Here is a 21,036-nt window from a genome sequence, read left to right on the forward strand (position 1 = left end):
CATCTCGCCATCCCGCCAACAACAGCGAGGCTCGACTACAAATGGAGACTGATGAATCTTCAACTTGATTCCATATATGATTATTTCGACCTTTCCAGATACTCCATAAAGTAGTTGAGAATACCGCCTGATGATCTTGATTAGATACCTGCAGGAAAGAAAAAATCACAGAAGCAAATAATACTCCATTATTAATCAACTGCTGCAGAATAGGCCATATGCCCACTTTTTCCCAACACTCAATACTCTTCGGGCACTGAAAAAATAAATGATAATTATTTTCTTCACCATCCCTACAACCAACACAGCTAGAAGAACAATTAACTCCTTTATCTAAAAGTCTTCTTCTAGTAGGCACACAGTTCCTACAAAGCCGCCATAAAAAATTCTTAACCCTAGGAGAGGTCTTTATATTCCATATCAGGTTCCACCTTTCTTCAATCCTGAGATGAGAGGTGTCAATGGCCTCATTAATACAATATCGATAAGCACTCTGGACGGAGAACCTCCCATTTCTCTCAAGCTGTTAATATAATTTGTCCACCTGAACCGAATCAAATAAGGGAGTAGAGAAAACCTTTTGCGCAGTATCTCCCCCAACGAGAGAAGAAATCAAAGTCGGATTCCAATGTTTACTATTAGGAATCATCAAATCCGAGACTCTGAGCTTTGCCACAAACGAGTTATCAGGCCAAGGATTAACCAAAGAAGAACTATCATATAACCATTTCTGATCCCAAACCGATATGTTCTCTCCTGACCATATACTCCATCTATAACCTCCTCTAACCACAAATTTAGAACTCCATATACTTCTCCACACATAACTGAGATTATGTCCAATAGCAGATTCCAGAAAATCACAATTTGGAAAGTACCTAGCTTTGTAGAGATGAGAAACTAGATATTTAATATTCAAAATGATTAAAACTAAATAATAATATAAATAATATAATAAATTTGGTGGGTTTGAAGTGAGACTATTGTCTCCATTATGGGATTCGTTCTTATATTTTGTAATCGGAAAAAATCTAATTTTGAATTCAAGCCCAATCAAAACAATTTTTTTCCGTCAAACAAAGTTCAATTGAATCTCCACATTTAAAGATTATGCTGTCATGTCTAATCTCCACAATAATCGATTACCAATAAAGGATAATCTACTCAAGGAGGGCTTTAATCAATTTAAATCTTATTTTAATCGATTTAAATCTTATTTTAATCGATTTAAGTCTTATTTGTGCTATCAGTTGTTATTTTAATGACAATCAGGGGCGGAGCCAAGGCCCAGCCAGCCCGGGCAACCGCCCGGGCTCAACCCCTATTTTCTTTATACTCCCCCAATTTAATAGTTGATTTTTAGATAAAATCAGGGGTAAAATTAGGGGCAAAATTAGTAAAAATAATGTGTGAAAATTAAAACAGATGAATAATAAATTGTGTAAAGTTTTTGCCTAGGCTGTCTAAATTTTCTGGCTCCGCCACTGATGACAATGTGCATCGTCCGCATGCTTTCATGAAAGGTACTCCTTCCGTCTCATAATAAGTGACTCATTTGTATTTTTTTTGTCTCAAAATAAACGTCTCTTTAAAATATCAATACAACATATATTTTTTTCACTACTATACCTCTATTTATTAATTTTGACGTTTTTCCGCTACCTTTATAGATATTTTAGTAAATAATATTAATTTTATCATTAAAACTAACACATCTAATTATTTTCTTAAGAATCACGTAGGGCTTAAATAAGACGCTGAAATAAGACGCTGGTATGATGTAGAAATAGAATGATTGAATTTTTACAGTGTCTTATCTAATAATAGATTGATCCATACAAATCACTTACCAGTTTGATATCAAATGGTAGAGTAAATAGCTGTGTGAATGCACACATTCATTACTATATTAGTTAGTTTGCTTAGGTCGATTTAAAGATTAGAATATAATCTAACATTTTGGCTCAAAGAGATAAAGGAAGAAACAACCATCCATATAATGAAATTCTTATCTTAAACATGAATTAAAAAATCATTAATATTTTGAACAACCGCAGGAGTGGTGGTATATACGCACTTTATGATTGATCAAAAGAATATACGCACTTTATAAAAAAAACAACAACGATCGCTATCATATTACCGTTTCCTTTTCTTTCCTTTTCGTCTTTGGCTTCGTCATCGCCACATTACCGTTTCTTCTCACTACAAAAGAACGCGCTTCTTATTAAAATATAAATAAAAAACAAACGCGTTTTATTTTATTTTATTCCTTTACCATCAATTCTTTTTTTGACAGAGAATGTCCAAGAAAAACTATTTTTTGACTGAGTTGTCAATTTATATCATTCTGTAAATTTATATATTAAGTCATTTATTTGGTCAAGGCTTGACATAACACACTTTGAGACATAATAGAGTTAACAAGGCTTGACATAACACACTTTGAGACATAATAGAGTTAACAAGGCTTGACATAACACACTTTGAGACATAATAGAGTTAACATACCAGTTTATATGATTATTGCAGTATCTTTATTTTTATTAGTAGAAATTATGACAACTTTTTGTGTGTGCTTATTATTATAAGTTATAACTTCTTTTTTTTTTTGACAAATGTTATACTATAATATTTGGTTAAATAGTTTTGAATGTACCAAATAAAATAGTTTTTTATATTGATTTTTTAGATTAATATTTTTTTCTTGTATGTAGATTAATAGTATGTTTTATTTTATTTTTTTACATTAATATGTTTTGAGTTAGGGAAAAGATATTTGTACATCAGTTTCTACAACTACACCGTAAAAGTATGGCAAAAATAACTACTTCTATTTTTTATTAATTTATATTATCTTGAAATTTGTGCAATCAACACGTTGTCTTGTTATTTCATATGATGTGCATACAGTGATTTAAAAGGGCGGTGTAAAAATAGCACAGTTCTTTGAGTTATTATATAAAGGTTTAAATGTAATTTTGATCCCGGTAAATTAGTGAATTTTTTATTTTCATTCATGTAATTCTTTTTTTGTTTGAGTCCCTATATCTTACGATTTAGTATCTAAAGTCAAAATCCGCAGAATAATCAGCAGATTTCCTGCATATTTTCCAACGAACTTTTCTGTGGATTTTGATTTTAAGAACTTAAACGAACGCGAAAGTGAAATATAGAGACTGAGACTCTAAAAAAACTTACAGATACGAAAATAAAAAACTCGCTAACTTACATAGACCAAAAATACATTTAAACCTTATATAAATTATGAATTTTTAAACTTAATTTCTATTAAATTTTGAATTTCTTATGATATTACACTATAAAATAATTCATTTAAAAATAAAAAATTCAAAAATAAATACTTTTAGTTTTCAAAGTAATGTATATAAAATATTTTGAGAGATTGATCCTAGAACCTAAAATAAATAAAAAATTAGTTTTTCATTAGGTTAGCAAAATAGAAAATACGTCGCTAACCCACCATGGCATGATAGCGTGTTAGAACAGTCATTAGTTAGCGATATGGAAAGTATTTGGCAATGTAAAAGTGGTCCGTTTACCAGAAACTCAATTAATATCATCGATCAACATTTTTCATTCTATTTATTTTAATTTTAAAAGTTCATTAGCAACGTATTTTACATATCGCAACAATATTTTTGATTTTTTTTTTATAATTCTAAAATCTGAAAATCTTTAAGTGTTTCGCGATGTCCGCAACGGTCGTTTTTAGCTGTGTATTTTTCTTTGTAGTGGTTGTAAATTTGTAGGCATATACATTTAATCTCAAAAGCCATTTTTCTTGTAGTGGTTGTAAATTTGTAGGCATATACATTTAATCTCAAAAGACAAATGAGATAGTGAATCTATATGAGATGGCAGACTCTGAAGGATCTAGATCCTCTCCTGTTTCTTTTCTCATGCTGTCCATTCCACTTTGATCAAATGGTGGAGAAAAAATGAGATAAAAAATCTACATTATAAAATAGGCAAGATCAAATGATAAGATTAGATCCAAGGGTTAAAAAATGCACAGAAGAGACGGCACTAGAAGATAAGCATGAGAGAATCCATTTCCAACTCTGAATGTGTGACTATAAATCTTGATGCATACTATACCGTGTCCTAATATTTACACAAGGAAAACGCCTTTTATCAAGGTTACAAAATCTTCATGCATACTATACCGTGTCCTAATATTTGGAGTGTTAGGTAATTTGCTTATTTTAAAATAATTTTTTCATTCTGTCAAAATATATATATAAAATTCTTCATGTGTAGTCATGCATTTCCTCTTTTTGTATTAAATTTATACTAAATCGTATGCTCTAATTTAAATAAGATTTCGGGTTAACTTGAAATTTTTTTTCTTTCTTTTGTCCACATGAAATGCTTAGCACTTTTCGGTGGCGACATAAAAAGCGTGATCCACTCGAAATAAAGCTAAAAAATGATAATAGCTAATCAAAGATGAAAATAGGTTGCCTGAGTCTGCTAGTTTTTTATGATTCCTTTTGCCCGTTCCTCTTGCCCCACTTTATGACAAGGACATTCATAGTTCTCTAAGTGATCATTTAATTTGGAATATATCATTTCCAATCAAACAATTCAACATCACTTCCATCAATTCAGTTGATTGTGGACCAAATTGAAAAGAGAGACAAAACTCACGCTATAGATTTGAGCCAACGTGGCCAGACAAGAGATGCATTCATGCGGAAACATTCGCATAACTAAACTGATCAGACTTCACTACAAAATCTCCAAACTTATTAACCTCAAACACATTAAAAAATAGAGCATTCAGAATAGTAATGCTCAATTATGACTATCGTTATTTCTATGTGCATTTTTGGTTTAATTTTTGAAAGAGCCAAAATCAATTATAGAGGTGTAAAATTGATTATGTGTGATTTGAAAATGTTGGATTAGACAAGTTAAAATTGATTGTCTCCAGAATTGATTTTATTTGAAGCTAGAATTTGTAGTTTATGCTTCCAGAATTGATTTTAGATAATTTTTACACAGAAATTTAGTATTCAACTCACTTTAATATAAATGTATCCAAACATAAATCAATTATGCTAAATTCAATTCTATTAGAATCAATTATGTCTACCATCAATCAAAACACACTCTAAATTGTGGTTTTCCTTCATTATAATTTGTCACATCAAAATGGTTTCCACCACAGAACTCGGTTGATGATAAGCAATTTTGATCTTCCTTTTCCATTTTCATTCACTAAAAGCTGATATACTACAGAAGATAACATATAAATCATTTATCATGTTACCAAGTAACAACAAAATAGCCTATCAATGAATAAAAAATTCGCATAAGACAATTACATAAAAAAGAAGACAGCTACACCAAGTAATAGTACAATGTGATTCAAGTTTCAAGAGATTGTTGATCCAGTATTAGTAATGTTGCCGGGCCTGCATTCACATGTGCACACATTTCGAGATCCTACCACTACGCGCTGAGATCTTCGGGAATGAAGCTTGATATTCACTACTTTGCCGGCCATCTGAAGGAGAAATGTAGGGGAAAAACAGTTAAACAAAAAGGCACTTACCACCACTCCTTCTAAACAGACTCCAGAATTAACACATTCTAGAGCTAGGAAATATCACATAACATTCAACATGAAACAGAATCGCAAAACATCTTAACATAATTATTATTTTTAAGATTCGGGTATCAAAAGTCATATGATAAAATTCGAATGTCAATAACTATAATTCTTAATCAATATTTCAGGTGACTTCCAACACACATTAAATCTACATATAAGCATGTCCTTTAGAAAAGAATAAATCAATATGACCTATAGAGATTACAGAGAAAATACCATCCAATATTTGACTAAAACCCCAGTAATCAAAATAAACCAACTAATTGCTAGCTAATAATCCTATGAAAGCACGGCTAGACTTTCAAGTGAATGTACTCAAGCCCAAGTAACTATTTAATACCTTATTCTTAAGCTAACAAGGAACCCATCTATCCTGTCAAAGTGAACAGCACGATATCCTTAAAGCCCAAGTTACTAGCAGTATGACAGTTCACCCTTGAACAGCTTATAATAACCCATTTCATTGGCCTACTATCTGCGTTTACTCAAATTCTTAGGCATACCCGATAATATATAGATATTGTAAAGCTGTAGTTGTAGTTTCTAACCAAAGCTTAAATTCTCCAAATTACAAAACAACAGTAAGCCAAATACTGAAGTAATGAAGCTCGTGAAAGTGAAATGTTGCAGCTAGGCTTGGCATCAATATTATATTCTATTGTATTCTCAGCTCACCTTTCTATTAGGGTATGTTTGGGTTGATCGAATGTAATGGAATATAAAGGAATAGAATGGAATGTGATTATGTTCCATTTGAATGGATTCTGAAAAAATTATGGAATGGAACCCATAAGCATCTATACCATCCATTCCATCACTTACTATCATTTTTATCCCTCCCAATAAAATGGGATGGAATAAATTATTGATTTATTTTTATAACTACCAAATGGCCATTTTATTCCTGGCTTCTCTACACAGCAAGACACTTCTCCAGGATCACCCTTGTATATATTAAGGAAAACAGAGAATGTTGGCAAGAATGCTGATTTAGTGAGATAGTTAGGTCACTGAAAATTTCTCTCTGGAGAGGGGAGCCACTTGGTGTCGGCTGTTGCATGTTAGAAATTGTTTTATTTTCTTTCTGTGGTAACTTGCCTAGTACATCAATTCAGATTACAAGTTATCCAATGTCTTATTCATTGATCCTAACACATTACATACCACCAATCTACAAACTAACCCACTTCATCATACGGCCTCTAAAAATAAGCTTAACATAAACATGGACTGAAGGACATATCAAAAGTGCACTATATCTACAAGATAATTCCATTTCATTTCCCAAAACTACAATGGAGGAAAACACGCAATGAACACTTGATAAAAACTTAAATAATTAAACAAGCAGTAACAAACCATTTTCCAAACCAAGTCTTCAGGACCCAACGGTTGAGCTGGACTGGAAAACAGGAAATGCCTCGAGTACTGAAAAGGGAAAAAAAACAACAGGTAAGCAAAACAATGCACAAAATAACAATTTTAGCAAATAGAGAATACCTAAGGCAATGATTGCTACCAATATTTGAACAGGGCACAAAATATGCCAGCTTGGTATTGGTAAACAAACAGTTATAAGATGTTGCATAATTGATGATGATGAGAAAATAATTACGTGACAGCACTAAATAGGGAAGACGGAGCAAAGTAAAATTATGTATGACCCCGATTACAAACCTTGGCAAGATTTTGTTGCAATTCTTTGATATGAGCAGGTTGAATGTCTTTTAAATATTTCAAGAGCCAACCTGGCTTGAGAGCGTCATTGGACGAAACAAACAAAGCTATCTGCATGTACGGAAAATGAAAATTAACAAATCATAAAGGTCTGAATTGTCAGTTAACCATATATAGCATACTGGTTAATGCACTTTTGGATCACTGGGCGTGTTCTACTTTAGAGAAATTTTAATTGGTGTTTTTAAGTTCTGGTAATAATGAGGCCAAAATTATGTGTGCAGTCTACGCTTTTCTTTGGTGCATTTGATGGAGATAGGATGCTTGCACTGTTAATGGTGTCTCCCAGCACTTAAATATTGGGGATAGGATTATCTTTTAGTTTCTCTTTGGCATGGCTATTGTCATTATCAATACAGAAAATAAGAGAAACTGGATAGCAATGCTGAACTTTTAATTTTCAACCGTCCTTGAGCAATTTAGTGCATTTGAGGATTCCTCTTCCTCAGCTTCGGCATATTTTTTTCTTTCCAAGACAAAAAAAAAAACTTCTTTGAAAGAATCTGCTTAATGTTCAGACAATGAGTCATGAAGATGATAGTATTATTAATCAATGACCGGAGCATGTCCTATTCGTCACTTAATTCCTCTATATACCAAATGAAGAGATCATAAAATAACCACGAGTCAAAGATACTATTGATATCTGGGTATTTTAATCTTCCCACTCTTAGAATTATTAGGCCATTATAGCAGATGATCTTCAGCGACTTTCCCAAACTGTCCACACCTAATAATCTATTTGAACTGATCATTTACTATTTTAGTTGATATAAATGCATACACACCTTCCTGTAATCAAGTATGCCTTCAAAAGGAAGCTCCAGCTCATCACTTACTATAACTGGAATGCATCCACTAACAATGGCATCAAATAATCTAGCAGAGGATGGAGTGTCACCAGCAGGGTTTAGGCAAAATAAAGACCTGACAATGAGGAAGGCAAGCAAATAATTATTACTAAGCAAGTAACCAGGGTACACATATTCAAGAGTTGAACTTATATTATGATTACCTGCGCATGCCCTTTTGAGCTGCTTCTTTTCCCCCATCGCCAGAAGTCCCCTCCTCTATAACTACACCATCAGCTCCACTTAATTGAGCTACAAGTATAGAGCGTATTTTTCCTCCCTAAAATACAAAAAACACAAAGAAAACAACTAATCCACATGATATATAGACATGCCAGTGACAATGAAATTAAGAGAATGGCACAAAGTCAAGTAGAGCAAAAAATGATAAGAGACTGTTGCGAACCCGAAAATCCGCAACTTAGATAATATAGAAGAAATGGATTAAAATGCACAAATATGAGGAAAATGGTGTATTATTTCTGAAACTGAAAGGTAAATGCAAGAGGATGAATATCCTAATGCCCACAGAGCAAAGCTCCTACAGAGGCAAGAAGCCAACTGTCCATAACAAACTATAATCTTCCATAATGATCTCACACTCCCTCGCCTCACTCTATATACTAAGAGGCATAACAAACTTGCCAACTAAGCAGCCTACCCCACTCATTATTTACCAAATAACCTCACCATACTCTTTATTACAATAATAGCCCTTTTCCTATATCTCTTGTACTCGGGTCTCTATCAATACCCACCCCTTCAAAACAACCTTGTCCCCAAGGTTGAAATTTGCATCCATCAAACTTGTCTCCATTAAGCAAACCATTCCAGCAGTAGTCACAAGTTGTAGCTGCCATAGGAAAATTGAGCTCTCCTGGGTCCCATTGCCGGACCGGCACCGAGTAATACAATGACATTATCCTCTCATTATCTGATGATCCTTGTCTTGGATAAATACATTTAGTGGAAGAGACTTTTTGCAGATGCTTATGAATGATACACCAACATAAGTGCTTGAGGGAATTCCAAATCTTTCCCCTATCATATACAAAATTAAGCCCGTTGCAGAAAGTGGGTAAGTTCCTCCAATAGCATTCGCAAACAGTAACTACCTTCATAATATTGAACTTCCCTAGATCCCATTGTATGACCAAAGTTTTTGGGTTTCCCGATATCATTTCAAAACAAAACTCATAGTCTCCATTATTTCTACCCACAGCTATCATTTCCTTCCAAGTACTTTGAATATTGAATATTGACACAAGAGCAAACTCATTTGAAACCTTCAATACATCAATTATTGATTTCTCTGCAATTCTTAAGGACAAGATCACACCATTTATTAAACCCTCCATTGCAAAATTCTCAAACTGAAGAGCAGGTGTCATGCTCTTGTTGTCACATAGCATAAATTCATTGGTCAGCTTAGATGTATAAAAGAAAGAAGCCTCCAAATCCGTTATCAAAAATGCTGCTGCGTAAAGCCCATCCCCACATTCTATTACACTTGATAAACAATTATATACTCCCATAACAGTCAGAAATAAGCAACAGAGGTTAAAGTCAACCACCTTTAATATACTTGGTTCAGGGGATGTTGTAGTGTTGCTACTGTATGAATGCAGACCTGCTAGGTAAACTAAGTAATCAAAATTACTTACCTCTGACATAAACAAAAATAATAACCAAGCCCTCACTTCCTTCCTTTTAGGCAAAGACTCTTCTGATAGTAACTCATTCCTCATATCACAACTAGTTGTATTAAGAATCAGATCTTCAAAATCATGTGTTAATGGTGGTTTCTTCAACAGCGACCACCTGATTTTGGCAATTAAATCAACATCCAACACCTCAAACTGTGGAGGGAATAAATAAATGACCGCCGACGATAAAGTCACAACAATAGGCTCTATAGTGGCATGGAGATGCAACAACGTGCTTTTAGAGGAAGCATGCATAGAAGATTGTAAGAGAAAATGAGACGCCGGCATCTTGGGTGGCGGCGGCACACATACAGGAGACGTCGGCAAAATGCATGAGAGAGTAAACGCAGTTTGCACGCTATCAATCACCACTCTCTCTTGAATTGAATCTTGTGAGAGTACACCTTGAAATTGGTTATCACTTGCCCTATTGTCGTGTACAGAGAAGTTCTTAGAGAAACGCATCAAATCTATTATTTTCATTTTAACCAATATATCTGGGCCCCATTTTTTTTGTACCCAAAGGTTTTCAACCGGGTCAAATAGCCAAATCCCAGTCCACGTGGTAATTTTAACCGCCTCAAATGTAAAAGTAAGACTCATTAGGTTAAAAGAAGTATTAAACTTCTCAATTACCCATTCTACCCCTAGCTTCTCCCAAAACCTTTGAACAGATACGCTGATTTCACTCACCGTCGTATGGCGGTTAGAATCAAATACCACAAATGAACCAATGACCGGCGGCAACGAATGTATTTTCCGATGATGCAACACCCGGGTCATTTGGAATCTTTCTTCCTGTATTTGTTTCCAAGGTGATTCTTGATCTAATGCCCCAGCACCCGAACAAATGTTCTGCCATTCCGGAGGTTTCGGTGGCACTGAGAAAAACCCCACACTCGAATCATTGTCTGGTGGCTTTCTTGGCGGTTCTCGCCGTGGCAGTGTTGTCACGAGTTGATCAGAGTCCCGCGATTCTGACGGACCTAATTCCGGCGAGAGTATATCAGGTGGCTTTGGTTCGAGTAAAATCTTAATCAGTGAATCCAAGTCTGGCGGTTCCGGCGACAGAGGTGGCTCAAACACAAACACCTGATGCTTTCCTCTTTGTACCTCATTCACTTCTTTCGTCTCTGTCACAATCTCCATGATCTTTTCTGGCTGAGGTGTTAACCTTCGTAATTCATTGCTAGCCTTGACTTCTCCGGTATTGTTCATCACCTTTAGCACCAATTCATTCTCGCCATCCTTTGACTCTGTATGGTTCTCAGGAGTTTCATTCAGAACGTATCCATGGCTTTCTTCCTTCTCAACTTCTGCAGATTCCATCATCTCCCACAGATCTGGGATGAACTTTATAATGAAAGCCATTTCAAAAGTCTTCCACGTGATATCTTGTTTACCTTTCTTCCAAGAGAGCCACCAGGTAAAAGCATCCCCACTCAACCCAAATGCTGTCACCCATCCCACCTTTCTTTCTTCACTAAGCCAAGTGTTGGCCTCAAAATACCGATCTAACTGGATTAGCCACCAATAACCATCTTCTGTTCCGTCAAATCTTGGAACCACCTTCATCGACATCACTGGCTCTCCGTCGGATCCGGCAGGTCGGACCATTGTTGCGAACCCGAAAATCCGCAACTTAGATAATATAGAAGAAATGGATTAAAATGCACAAATATGAGGAAAATGGTGTATTATTTCTGAAACTGAAAGGTAAATGCAAGAGGATGAATATCCTAATGCCCACAGAGCAAAGCTCCTACAGAGGCAAGAAGCCAACTGTCCATAACAAACTATAATCTTCCATAATGATCTCACACTCCCTCGCCTCACTCTATATACTAAGAGGCATAACAAACTTGCCAACTAAGCAGCCTACCCCACTCATTATTTACCAAATAACCTCACCATACTCTTTATTACAATAATAGCCCTTTTCCTATATCTCTTGTACTCGGGTCTCTATCAGAGACTTCCAGAAATGAAAAGAATACCACATTGACAAGTAGAGATAAACATGGTAAGAGGTTTCCCGACAAGATACTATAAAAACAGCCAATCCGAACATTAGACATTAGCCAGTGACACGATCCCACCCAACAAATCACAAGGCTTTATATAGCTATCTAAGTTGAAGGAAATACCAAATATTACATTAAAGTTTAAAAAGTAGAATTTAATAAGTATTCTCCAAAATTGGCAATAAGTGTAACTCTAACATGAGATTGAACAGGAATGTTAATAAAATGCATACATTTGGATGTCAAGTAGCATCAATATGCAGATAGAAAAGTTGTCATTCAAATCAATCAATCAATCGCAAATCTCACAATATGTTTACCGCATTTCTTTTGAGGCGTCCCCGAAAGAAAAGAAGTGTACTTCTCTTGGGATTTATTTCAGACAAACATCCGGCATCACAGAAATCAACATTGGCAACATAGGGAAGAATCAAGTCTTTCTCGAGATAAACCTGCCCCGGCTTGTACCTGAAAAAAGAATCAAAAAACAATCACCAAACACCCTTCTCAATTCAACAATAGCATCTTATTGACAGACTCGTCTACAAATTAGGAAATTTACCAGTTCCCCGTGGAATCCATATCCGGCAACAACCATATTGCTTTCTTCACGGATCTCCTGACAGTCTTAAAAGACCACGGATGATGCACGGGCATTATGTGATCCCTTCCACCAGAGCGCTTCCAAGCAGGTTGATCTGTAATCCACTTCAAAGCTTCCTACATCCATAACAACTATTAGAACTTCACAAAGTTTAACAAATAGAGCTATAGTTTGAATAAACCTCTCCTAAACCACTTAATAAACTCTCTAATTTAACCCCACTACACACAGCTGAACCAAACAATTGTGTGGAAACAGAGAAAAACAAGTGAGATAATATAAATGCGAGTGTTAGAAGAGCACTCACACCCTATAAAGGGCCTTGCATTGTTGTTTTTCCAATAGGAAAAAGCTTATAGTAGTGAAGAAAGGTATGTAAAACAAGTCTGCATCTTCTTGTCGATGAACCCTAACAACGCTTTTCAAGAGTCTTTCCGATTGAGGAGCAATGAGATCAGCCCAAAGCCAGTAATCAATAGAATGCTACATTCACAAAAACAATTAAACAATTAATCATCACAGAATCGTAACAATCATAACAAAAGAGAAACAAACAAAATTGGATTGAATGGATACCTGTTCGATGAGACGGTGAACGGGGCTACCATTAGAGGTGAGATTGGAGGTATCTCTGTAAGTGTTTTGGAAAAGGAGGAGTAAATCGTAGGTGAATTTGGAGGGCATGTTGTAGACGTAAACCCTAAGAGGAAGAGAAACCGGGTAAAACGGATCGGAATAGAGTCTATAGGATTCGGAATGAAAGATTGCGTCGTCGAGATTGTTGACGTGTTGATCGGTGATTGGTTCGGGGATTGTGTCATCGGGGAGAGAGGGTGAGGAGTGGGTTTTGGCGAGGAATTGTTCGAGGGAGGCGACGAATGAGGTTTGGGAAGTGGGGAGGTGGAAGTGGGCGGAGGAGGAAGGGGAGGAGGTGCGGAGAGGAGAGAGAGAAGAGAGGAAGATGAGGAGAGAGAAACCGAGGATGGAGAGGGATATGAGGATGATTCGGGACTTGGATCTTGAGATCTGTTTTCCTGCCATTTTTTCTGATCAGTAGGTGTTTGTTCATGTGTTCATGTTAATGGGGGGGTGAAAGAAAGAATTGTTACAGACACAGATGGTTATCAAGATTCGGAATGCTTTTTTGGTTTTAAAATATAAAACATTGTCGAAATTTAAAATTATTGGGTTTTGATTTGGATGACTCTTTTAAAATGATTTTATTTGTTTTTTCTTACAATCTCAAAAAGAAAAAGAAAGTTCATGCAATAATATAACTAAGTCCGGTAGGAGAACTACCATGCACGATGAAATCTCTTAGTGGTCTCTTTTGAAGCAAAATATTTTTGATGTCATTGATCATCCCTAAATGTTCATGGTATTTATTAGACGTGAGTCAAGGAGTCTAATGTTGTGGAATGAATTAATGCTAACTGTTAGAAAATTAATTTTAAACCGAATGGAATTGAGGCTGGAATCGTGTACGGAACATTTTCCTTATAGTATTTCAAGCACTCCCAATTTGTCTTGGAGTTTCTACGCAGGAATACCCAGGATAATTCAGCTTTCTCGAGTTTGCGCAAGACCGGCGAAAACTCGAATGTAGCGAAGAGTGCTCTGGAATTATTCTAGAGGATTTGAATATTTGTGTTATACATTCTGAATCTGAAATTATGCTTTTATAGGCCATGCTGATATTGTTTCACAAGGTAGCGACCCTTGGTGAAACAATTTCTTTTCCAAGAGTTATGACTTTTGGCCCACAGCATTGTTCACCAACGGTTGCAACATTTCATGAAGAGTTGTCAACTTTCAAATTCAAAATTCAAATCCACTAGCATATTTTCCTTGTCATTTTGGAACACACCCATATTATTAATTATAATTAATAATTTACAACACTAACAAATAGAGTTTATGGCTAGCGAGAGACCTAGGTGAAGTGACATAAACTTCTGCTTGGAGGAAGCATAAGGAGTTTGGTATCGAGCAAGAAGCCACTTAGTCATGCCCCCCCGAGAAATTTATTAAGGTTCTGCAAAATCATTACGGATAGACGGTCAACTACAACTTCCATCAACATTAATAATAGTAAAGGTGAAATTTATAGAGTTTTATATGATAAAACAATTTTCTGTGTGGTCACGTTGGGGTTTACTAAAGCAAGTAGGAAAGGATCTGATCATGAGCCGAGTAACTAAGGAAAGACAATACATGAGAATGTGCTTACGAGAAATGCATGTTCAATTTTTATTCTTTAGGCCCACCAAATCCATGCAAGAAAGAGGAAAATTATTCATATGTCATACTTCACCAGGTGGTAGATAACAAAAGGAAAAACATTACATTATCTTATGCCGAACTAATCACCAAAGTTCTATCTTACACTAGCTATGAGTTCGGAGAAGAAGAACCAAATTTTGTGTACACAAAGATAGGACAGACGGTTATGCACAAATGGAATTTGCGATTCAAGAAGGGGAATTTGTCCCAATACTACCAAGAACAACAAGACAGCGAAGAAACAATTATCATGTCCATCCTCCTCAAACACCCTCAATGACATTTGTGATGAGCAAAGAGCAATGAATGTAAAGATTTACAAACTCTTCAAAAGAATGGAGAAAAGAAATCTCATCTCACCAATGGCCTCGAGTAAGGATAATGATGATGAGATAAAATAATTGTTTCTTAATTGCTTGTGTTTTTTATTTTGCACTTTTAATTTTGCAAAATTTCCTTCTTGTAGTTTTAATTTCAAGTAATGAATAAAAGCAATATTTTTCCCTTTCTTAAATGCCTTATTTGCCTATATATACATATTTATTTTTTTGCAATGCATTTTTACCCGCCTTTTTGATTTTGACAAAGGGAGAAAAGTATACCCTCAGGGGGAGTAAAGTATACTCTCCATTTAACTCAGAGGTAGTTTAATTACTCCAAACATATATGTGTTATTTTCCGTTACCACCTCCCTTGAGAGATGTGTTGTCATCATCAAAAAGAAGGAAAATGTGAAACCTTATTTTGTAGGTGATATGCCTTTAATAAGGACAAAAACTTTTGATGATGACAACTAATGTCTTCTGACAAGTCAAGTATACGCGGTTAAGCAGATAAATATGTAAATATAGGTATTAAGGTTTAATGGACTTGACTATCTAATTATGACAATCAAATGGAATACAAATCCAAACATCATCTCAAATGAAATCAAGCATGTGCATATAAAAGAAAGTATCCGACAAAGTCTTGGAGTACAAAAAAACCTTACCTTGATTAGTCTGAGTGAATACTTTGTAAAGCATAAGAGCATTCTCGTAAAAGTGCATGGATAAATCACACACACAAAATTATCTTTTCAAACTGATTTTTCTCAAGAAAATATTTTCAAACATGTCTTGAAATTGTGCCAGATGAGTTGGAAAATGTATGAAAAGCTCTAAGCAATTTTTTGTCTTAACCAATTGATTGAAATTCAAATAATAACAAATTTTCTTTTAAGATACTGATATTCAATCAACACTTATCACCTATAATCCCATCTCAAATTTGAATCCTGAATACAACCACAAATCCTCAAACATTCTTCACTAGAATATTAAAGTCTTCTGTTGCAATCAAAAAAAGAAATGGGTATAATGAATCCCACTGTCTTTAACATGGACTCATCTTAAACTACTTTGTTGGGCTCCTTTTTATCAACACCGAGATTGAAGACAAATTTAGGCATTCATTGATCCATTTCATCCCTTTATCAAGAAATCTCATTTTTCCCATCACAAACAATACAAAATCCATTATACCGAATCAAATACCTTTTCAAAATCCACTTTAAATAATACCACTTTTTCTTCTTTCTCTTGGCCTTGTCCACTATTTCATTTACCACCAAGATATTTACCGTAATTTATCTTTCAGAAATGAAGGTTGATTGATTTTCTAAAATACCTTGGATATGACTTTGTATATGCATCCTATCAGAGAAATTGGTTTGTAGTTTAATACCTTTGTTGGACTATTTTTCTTTGATATTAGAACCATAAGTGAAAATTTGCTCCTTTTACAATCCAATCGTTTGGATGGAATTCTTTCATAACCCTCATAAGATCATATATGATGTTCATCCAAAATTCTTTTATAAACTCAAAATTAATTTCGTCTAGGCCTAGGCTTTTGGAACCTTTTCATTCCCACGCCTTTCGGACTTCCTCTAATAAAATTTCTTGAATCATTTCATCTTGCACTTTTTCTCGCAGCTTTTTGAATTCCATATTTGTCAGTATCAGCTTTTTCCCTACTAGCGAAAAGATTCTAAAAATAAGAATGAAGTTCTCTTTTTTTATCTCTTTCGACTCCTTATGTTTTCTTCTGTTCACTTCCAGTAATACAATTTGATTTGTTTTCCTTCGCTTATTTATACACCCATGGTAATATTTAATATTTGTGTCTCTTTTTTTTTTTTGATTGAATGGATGGCCTAAGCCCAAAAAAAAAAAAAACAAACTACAAAGAAAATTCAAAGGAGCACTCCTAAAGCATCATCCTTCAAAGAGGATTTCAAAAATTGTGGTGGTTGGTCAAAAATAGTGGTAACCTTGCCTTATTTCAACCATTTACTTCTTGTTCTTTACCTTTGAATCTTGTAATTGCGATTTGACAACATATACATATGTGTTGTTATTTCTCTCTTTCTATTCATTGTTTCTCCTTTAATCTTAATATGATTGAGTTCTTCCTTTTCCTCTTTAATATCTCCTTACATATTATGTGTATGCATCTTGTATCAATCTTTTAACTTTTCATTGATCACATCCCTCATCCTTCCACCTTAAGATTTTGCCAATGGTCTATTATAATTTCATGATAGCCTTCCGAACCTTTCCAGCAATTTAACATATGAAATGTCTTTGGTCCCCATTTTTTCATAGTTTCATAAAACAATATGGAGCAATGATCTGATAGATCTTTGTCCAACCTCCATTGAGCACTTGCTGAACATAATCTAAACCACTCTTCCATGATAAAAATTTGTTTGGTCGACTCATCGCTCCATCCCTTATTCTAGACCAAGTGAATTTTACTCCCAGTAATGATTAGACGATCTGATCTGATCCTAATATGAAGTTGTCAAATGCTTCAATCTCATCTCCTTTATTGTTCTCAGATGATCCTATTCTCTCTTCTTCAAATCTTATAGCATTAAAATCTCCTAATAAGTAAATGCATTCTCAATTTTTCTCAGCAATTCTCATAGATAACTTAGGCCATAACTAGTGTCTTCTTTTTCCATCACATGGTACGTAGATGTTAAATATCTCAATATGTTTCCTATCTTCCTTCATTTTCCCTCGGATATTATTACACATTAACCACAGTTTTAAACATCAATCATCTATGTTTGGCAGATTCAAATGTTTCGGATCTACAAATATCATTTCTGATGTTGAATTGCAGTATTTACTCATTTCTTATAGGATCACTCAAAATTCAAAGTTGTTCTTGGTGACTTGATGTTAATGCTAACCTTCGTACTAATAAGCGGGTAAATATACTCTACTTTTTTAGAGGAAAAGATGTGGTGATTTTAGGCAACAATTAAATAAAACAAAAGAGAATATGGTGTTTATTTTAGAAGGAAAAAGATGTGAGTGAAAGTAAATCTAAGAGAAGGATAGAGAGAAAGTTAGAGAATCAAAATATTCGATAAACATATGCATATACCCTTGTGAGTTGTGGCATTAATTCTATAAACTCTACAAGTCTACACTATAAAACTAATCACGCACTTTTCAAGACATATATTCAAACATAATTGTGCCAAATTTAAACCATAAATCATTAAAAATGAAACATAAATCTGAATGTAGGAAGCCATATAGCCAAAGACAATGTTATGTATTCAAGTGCAAATTAAAGTAGCAACTCATAAGGAGATGGATTCATATTTTGATGATTGTTGGTTCTTAGGATCTTGTCCCCATTGAGATGTATCACCACCCTTTTTGCCGAAAATCATTTCATCAAGATCATCTATCATGTCATCATGGCTCAATCCTTGGACTCCAGTTTTTGAACTAGCTGGCTTTCTAATCAAGGCATCTTCTCTAAAATGCGGCAACTCATCTTGCTCAATAGCAACAGGTATCATCATATCTGGTTCTGGTTTAAGTGGAGAAACTTTAGGCGGCGGCGGCTTCTTCAACTCTTCGTATTTGGACAGAACCTTATGAATCTCGTCATTTACTTGCAAGGCTTCGAAAAGTAGTGCTTCATTGTTCCCAACAGTCTCAATGATTCTATGGACAATGGATTGAGACTCACGGCATTGTTGTAGTAATGTGAGGGTCAATTCTTGCTGCAAATGAAAGGAAATATAGACTTAACTTATGAAACACTAATACAAACATGAATATGACACTGACATATCAAAATTGATAATGGTATAAGAAAATGTAATGACTAATCACATGTGTTAGTATCGTGTTGGACACTGACCCTTGTCAGATACAGGACACGCCTTTGATCCGAATTATCGGTGTTGGAGTAGTCAGTTGTTATAAACAGGGCAAAAAACAACTAAAATGAAACTGGCTACTAATGCATGTCAAGCAAAGCAAAATAAAGTACCTTAAGAACATTTTGTTGCGGAGAAGAAGATAACACAGAAGACAGAAGGTCACTGCAATTTCTTGCAACATCAAAAGCTTCTCTTGTTTGTTGAGAAGTGTAAATTGACACATGATTTTCATGCTGTATAAGATTTTCAAGACTGCGACCAGCCTCAGGTGCAGAGGCAGAAGCAGAACCAGAAGGAGCAAAAACATGACCCAACCTTTCATTGTCACAACCAGGAAACCGAACACCCCTTGCTTTCAAACTCTGCAACATAAAAAACATTAACAAAGGAACATCTTAATATTAAACCTTTAATCAATGTAAAACTGCGAAATTAGTAATTACTACCTTGTAAGTTTCTTCATAAACAGGCAAATACCGAAGCTCCGTAGTCGATTCACCCCAACACTGAATCATCCTCAAAGCCTTATCCTTACAACTAACAAAACTCTGATCAGAATCATCAACAATCTTAACCATTTCATCAAGCACTCTCTCAGTCGCAACCTCAAAGAACCCCTTATCACAATTCTTCACAAGCGCTTCAAGCAAAACCAAACCCAAATACTGCCCTCTAGGACTTTTCACCATCACCCTTTTCTTGATCGCACGTACAGCTTCACAAGTCTGAACCTTTTCAGCATTGACCAAATCACAAACATGCAGAATCATATCCCAGTTAGGCTCATCAAGTGACTCAGAAGTAGCATCAGAAACAACTTTATCAGCTTGGTTTGGCTCTTGAAAAAACTCTTTCATCTTGAAACTCATGGTACTCATTCCAGCACTTACTTTTCGACCCATTTCAGCTCCATTGATCTTGAGACGCTCTCCTATAGCGTTCACTTTTTCCTTCAAGTTATCACTCATGTTTTGTTAAATGCTTCCGTTTCACTCCAAGAATGTGAACAAGTTTATTGAACTATGGTGTTGGAAAAGACGCGTATAAAGTGTTGGATGATCATTGGAGTCTCAGTCTCTAGCCTTGTCCTTTTCCAGATATCTTCCTTCTCTCTCTCAATCTTTGATTCTTTTCCTTTTGGAATTCAATTCCTAGTACGTTACGGCGATTCTGAAAGATATATAAAACAAACTTTTTGTCAAATATTGCAATGTCTTTATGGCAAAGTACCTATTTGTTTCTTATCTATTGTTTTTTTATGTATTATATAATTGATAATTTCTTTTTTATGAATAAAACTTAATGTTTGTTTATAGAATGAAAATTGTATTATTCAAGTTAGTGCCATATGATAACATATTATGTCAAAGAGTTACGCTATGGAAGTTTTAGTTTAAAGAAAAGTGCAATCGGTTGATATATTATCCCGTAAGTTTTAGTTAAAAATTGAGTTAGTAGTGAAAGTGCAATCGGTTGATAGAATATGTCAACCGATTATATCTCAGAGTTTTCAGTTTATTTGTTAGTTAATTGTAGCTCATCATATATATATATATATATATATATATATATATATATATATATATATATATATATATATATATATATATATACCATTTGAGTATCTTATGAATGAACAGATTGTATATTTTCATCATCAATTTTACTCTCTCTAATTCTCTCTCCCTCTCTACACTCAATTATTCAACAACCTTGTGGTTCTAAGTTCTAACATTTGCCATCAAGAGTCTGGTATGATCCATCAAACACCTAGTGTCCAATCATGACTTTTGTCTCCAATGAAAGAATTTCTGTAAATTTACTTCTCTTTGATGCGAAGAACTACGACAAATTGTGCAAGCAAATGACGGTGTTATTTGGCAACCAAGATGTTCATGATGTGATCAAGAATGGTGTGAATCCTCTTATTGAAGGTGCTACTTTGGAGCA

The 21,036-nt window shown here is 34.8% G+C and overlaps 1 protein-coding gene and 1 pseudogene across 1 annotated transcript; both read right to left on the reverse strand.

Annotated features, from left to right (window-relative positions):
* Positions 1-5,208: 5,208 nt before the first annotated feature.
* Positions 5,209-13,754, reverse strand: LOC131602294 (probable arabinosyltransferase ARAD1). The gene is made up of 9 exons (XM_058874379.1): positions 13,143-13,754; positions 12,876-13,049; positions 12,525-12,682; positions 12,283-12,430; positions 8,397-8,512; positions 8,170-8,308; positions 7,322-7,432; positions 7,004-7,072; positions 5,209-5,536 (listed from the first exon to the last, which is right to left on the reverse strand). Exons 1-9 carry the CDS (start codon positions 13,605-13,607, stop codon positions 5,405-5,407), a joined length of 1,512 nt encoding a protein of 503 aa, XP_058730362.1. The 5' UTR covers positions 13,608-13,754; the 3' UTR covers positions 5,209-5,404.
* A 4,637-nt stretch (positions 13,755-18,391) lies between these two features.
* LOC131607183 (TOM1-like protein 1) lies at positions 18,392-20,278 on the reverse strand (annotated as a pseudogene).
* Between the last annotated feature and the right edge of the window lie 758 nt (positions 20,279-21,036).

Source organism: Vicia villosa, linkage group LG5 (genome assembly GCF_029867415.1).
Source record: "Vicia villosa cultivar HV-30 ecotype Madison, WI linkage group LG5, Vvil1.0, whole genome shotgun sequence".
In the NCBI taxonomy this organism is placed as follows: domain Eukaryota; kingdom Viridiplantae; phylum Streptophyta; class Magnoliopsida; order Fabales; family Fabaceae; genus Vicia; species Vicia villosa.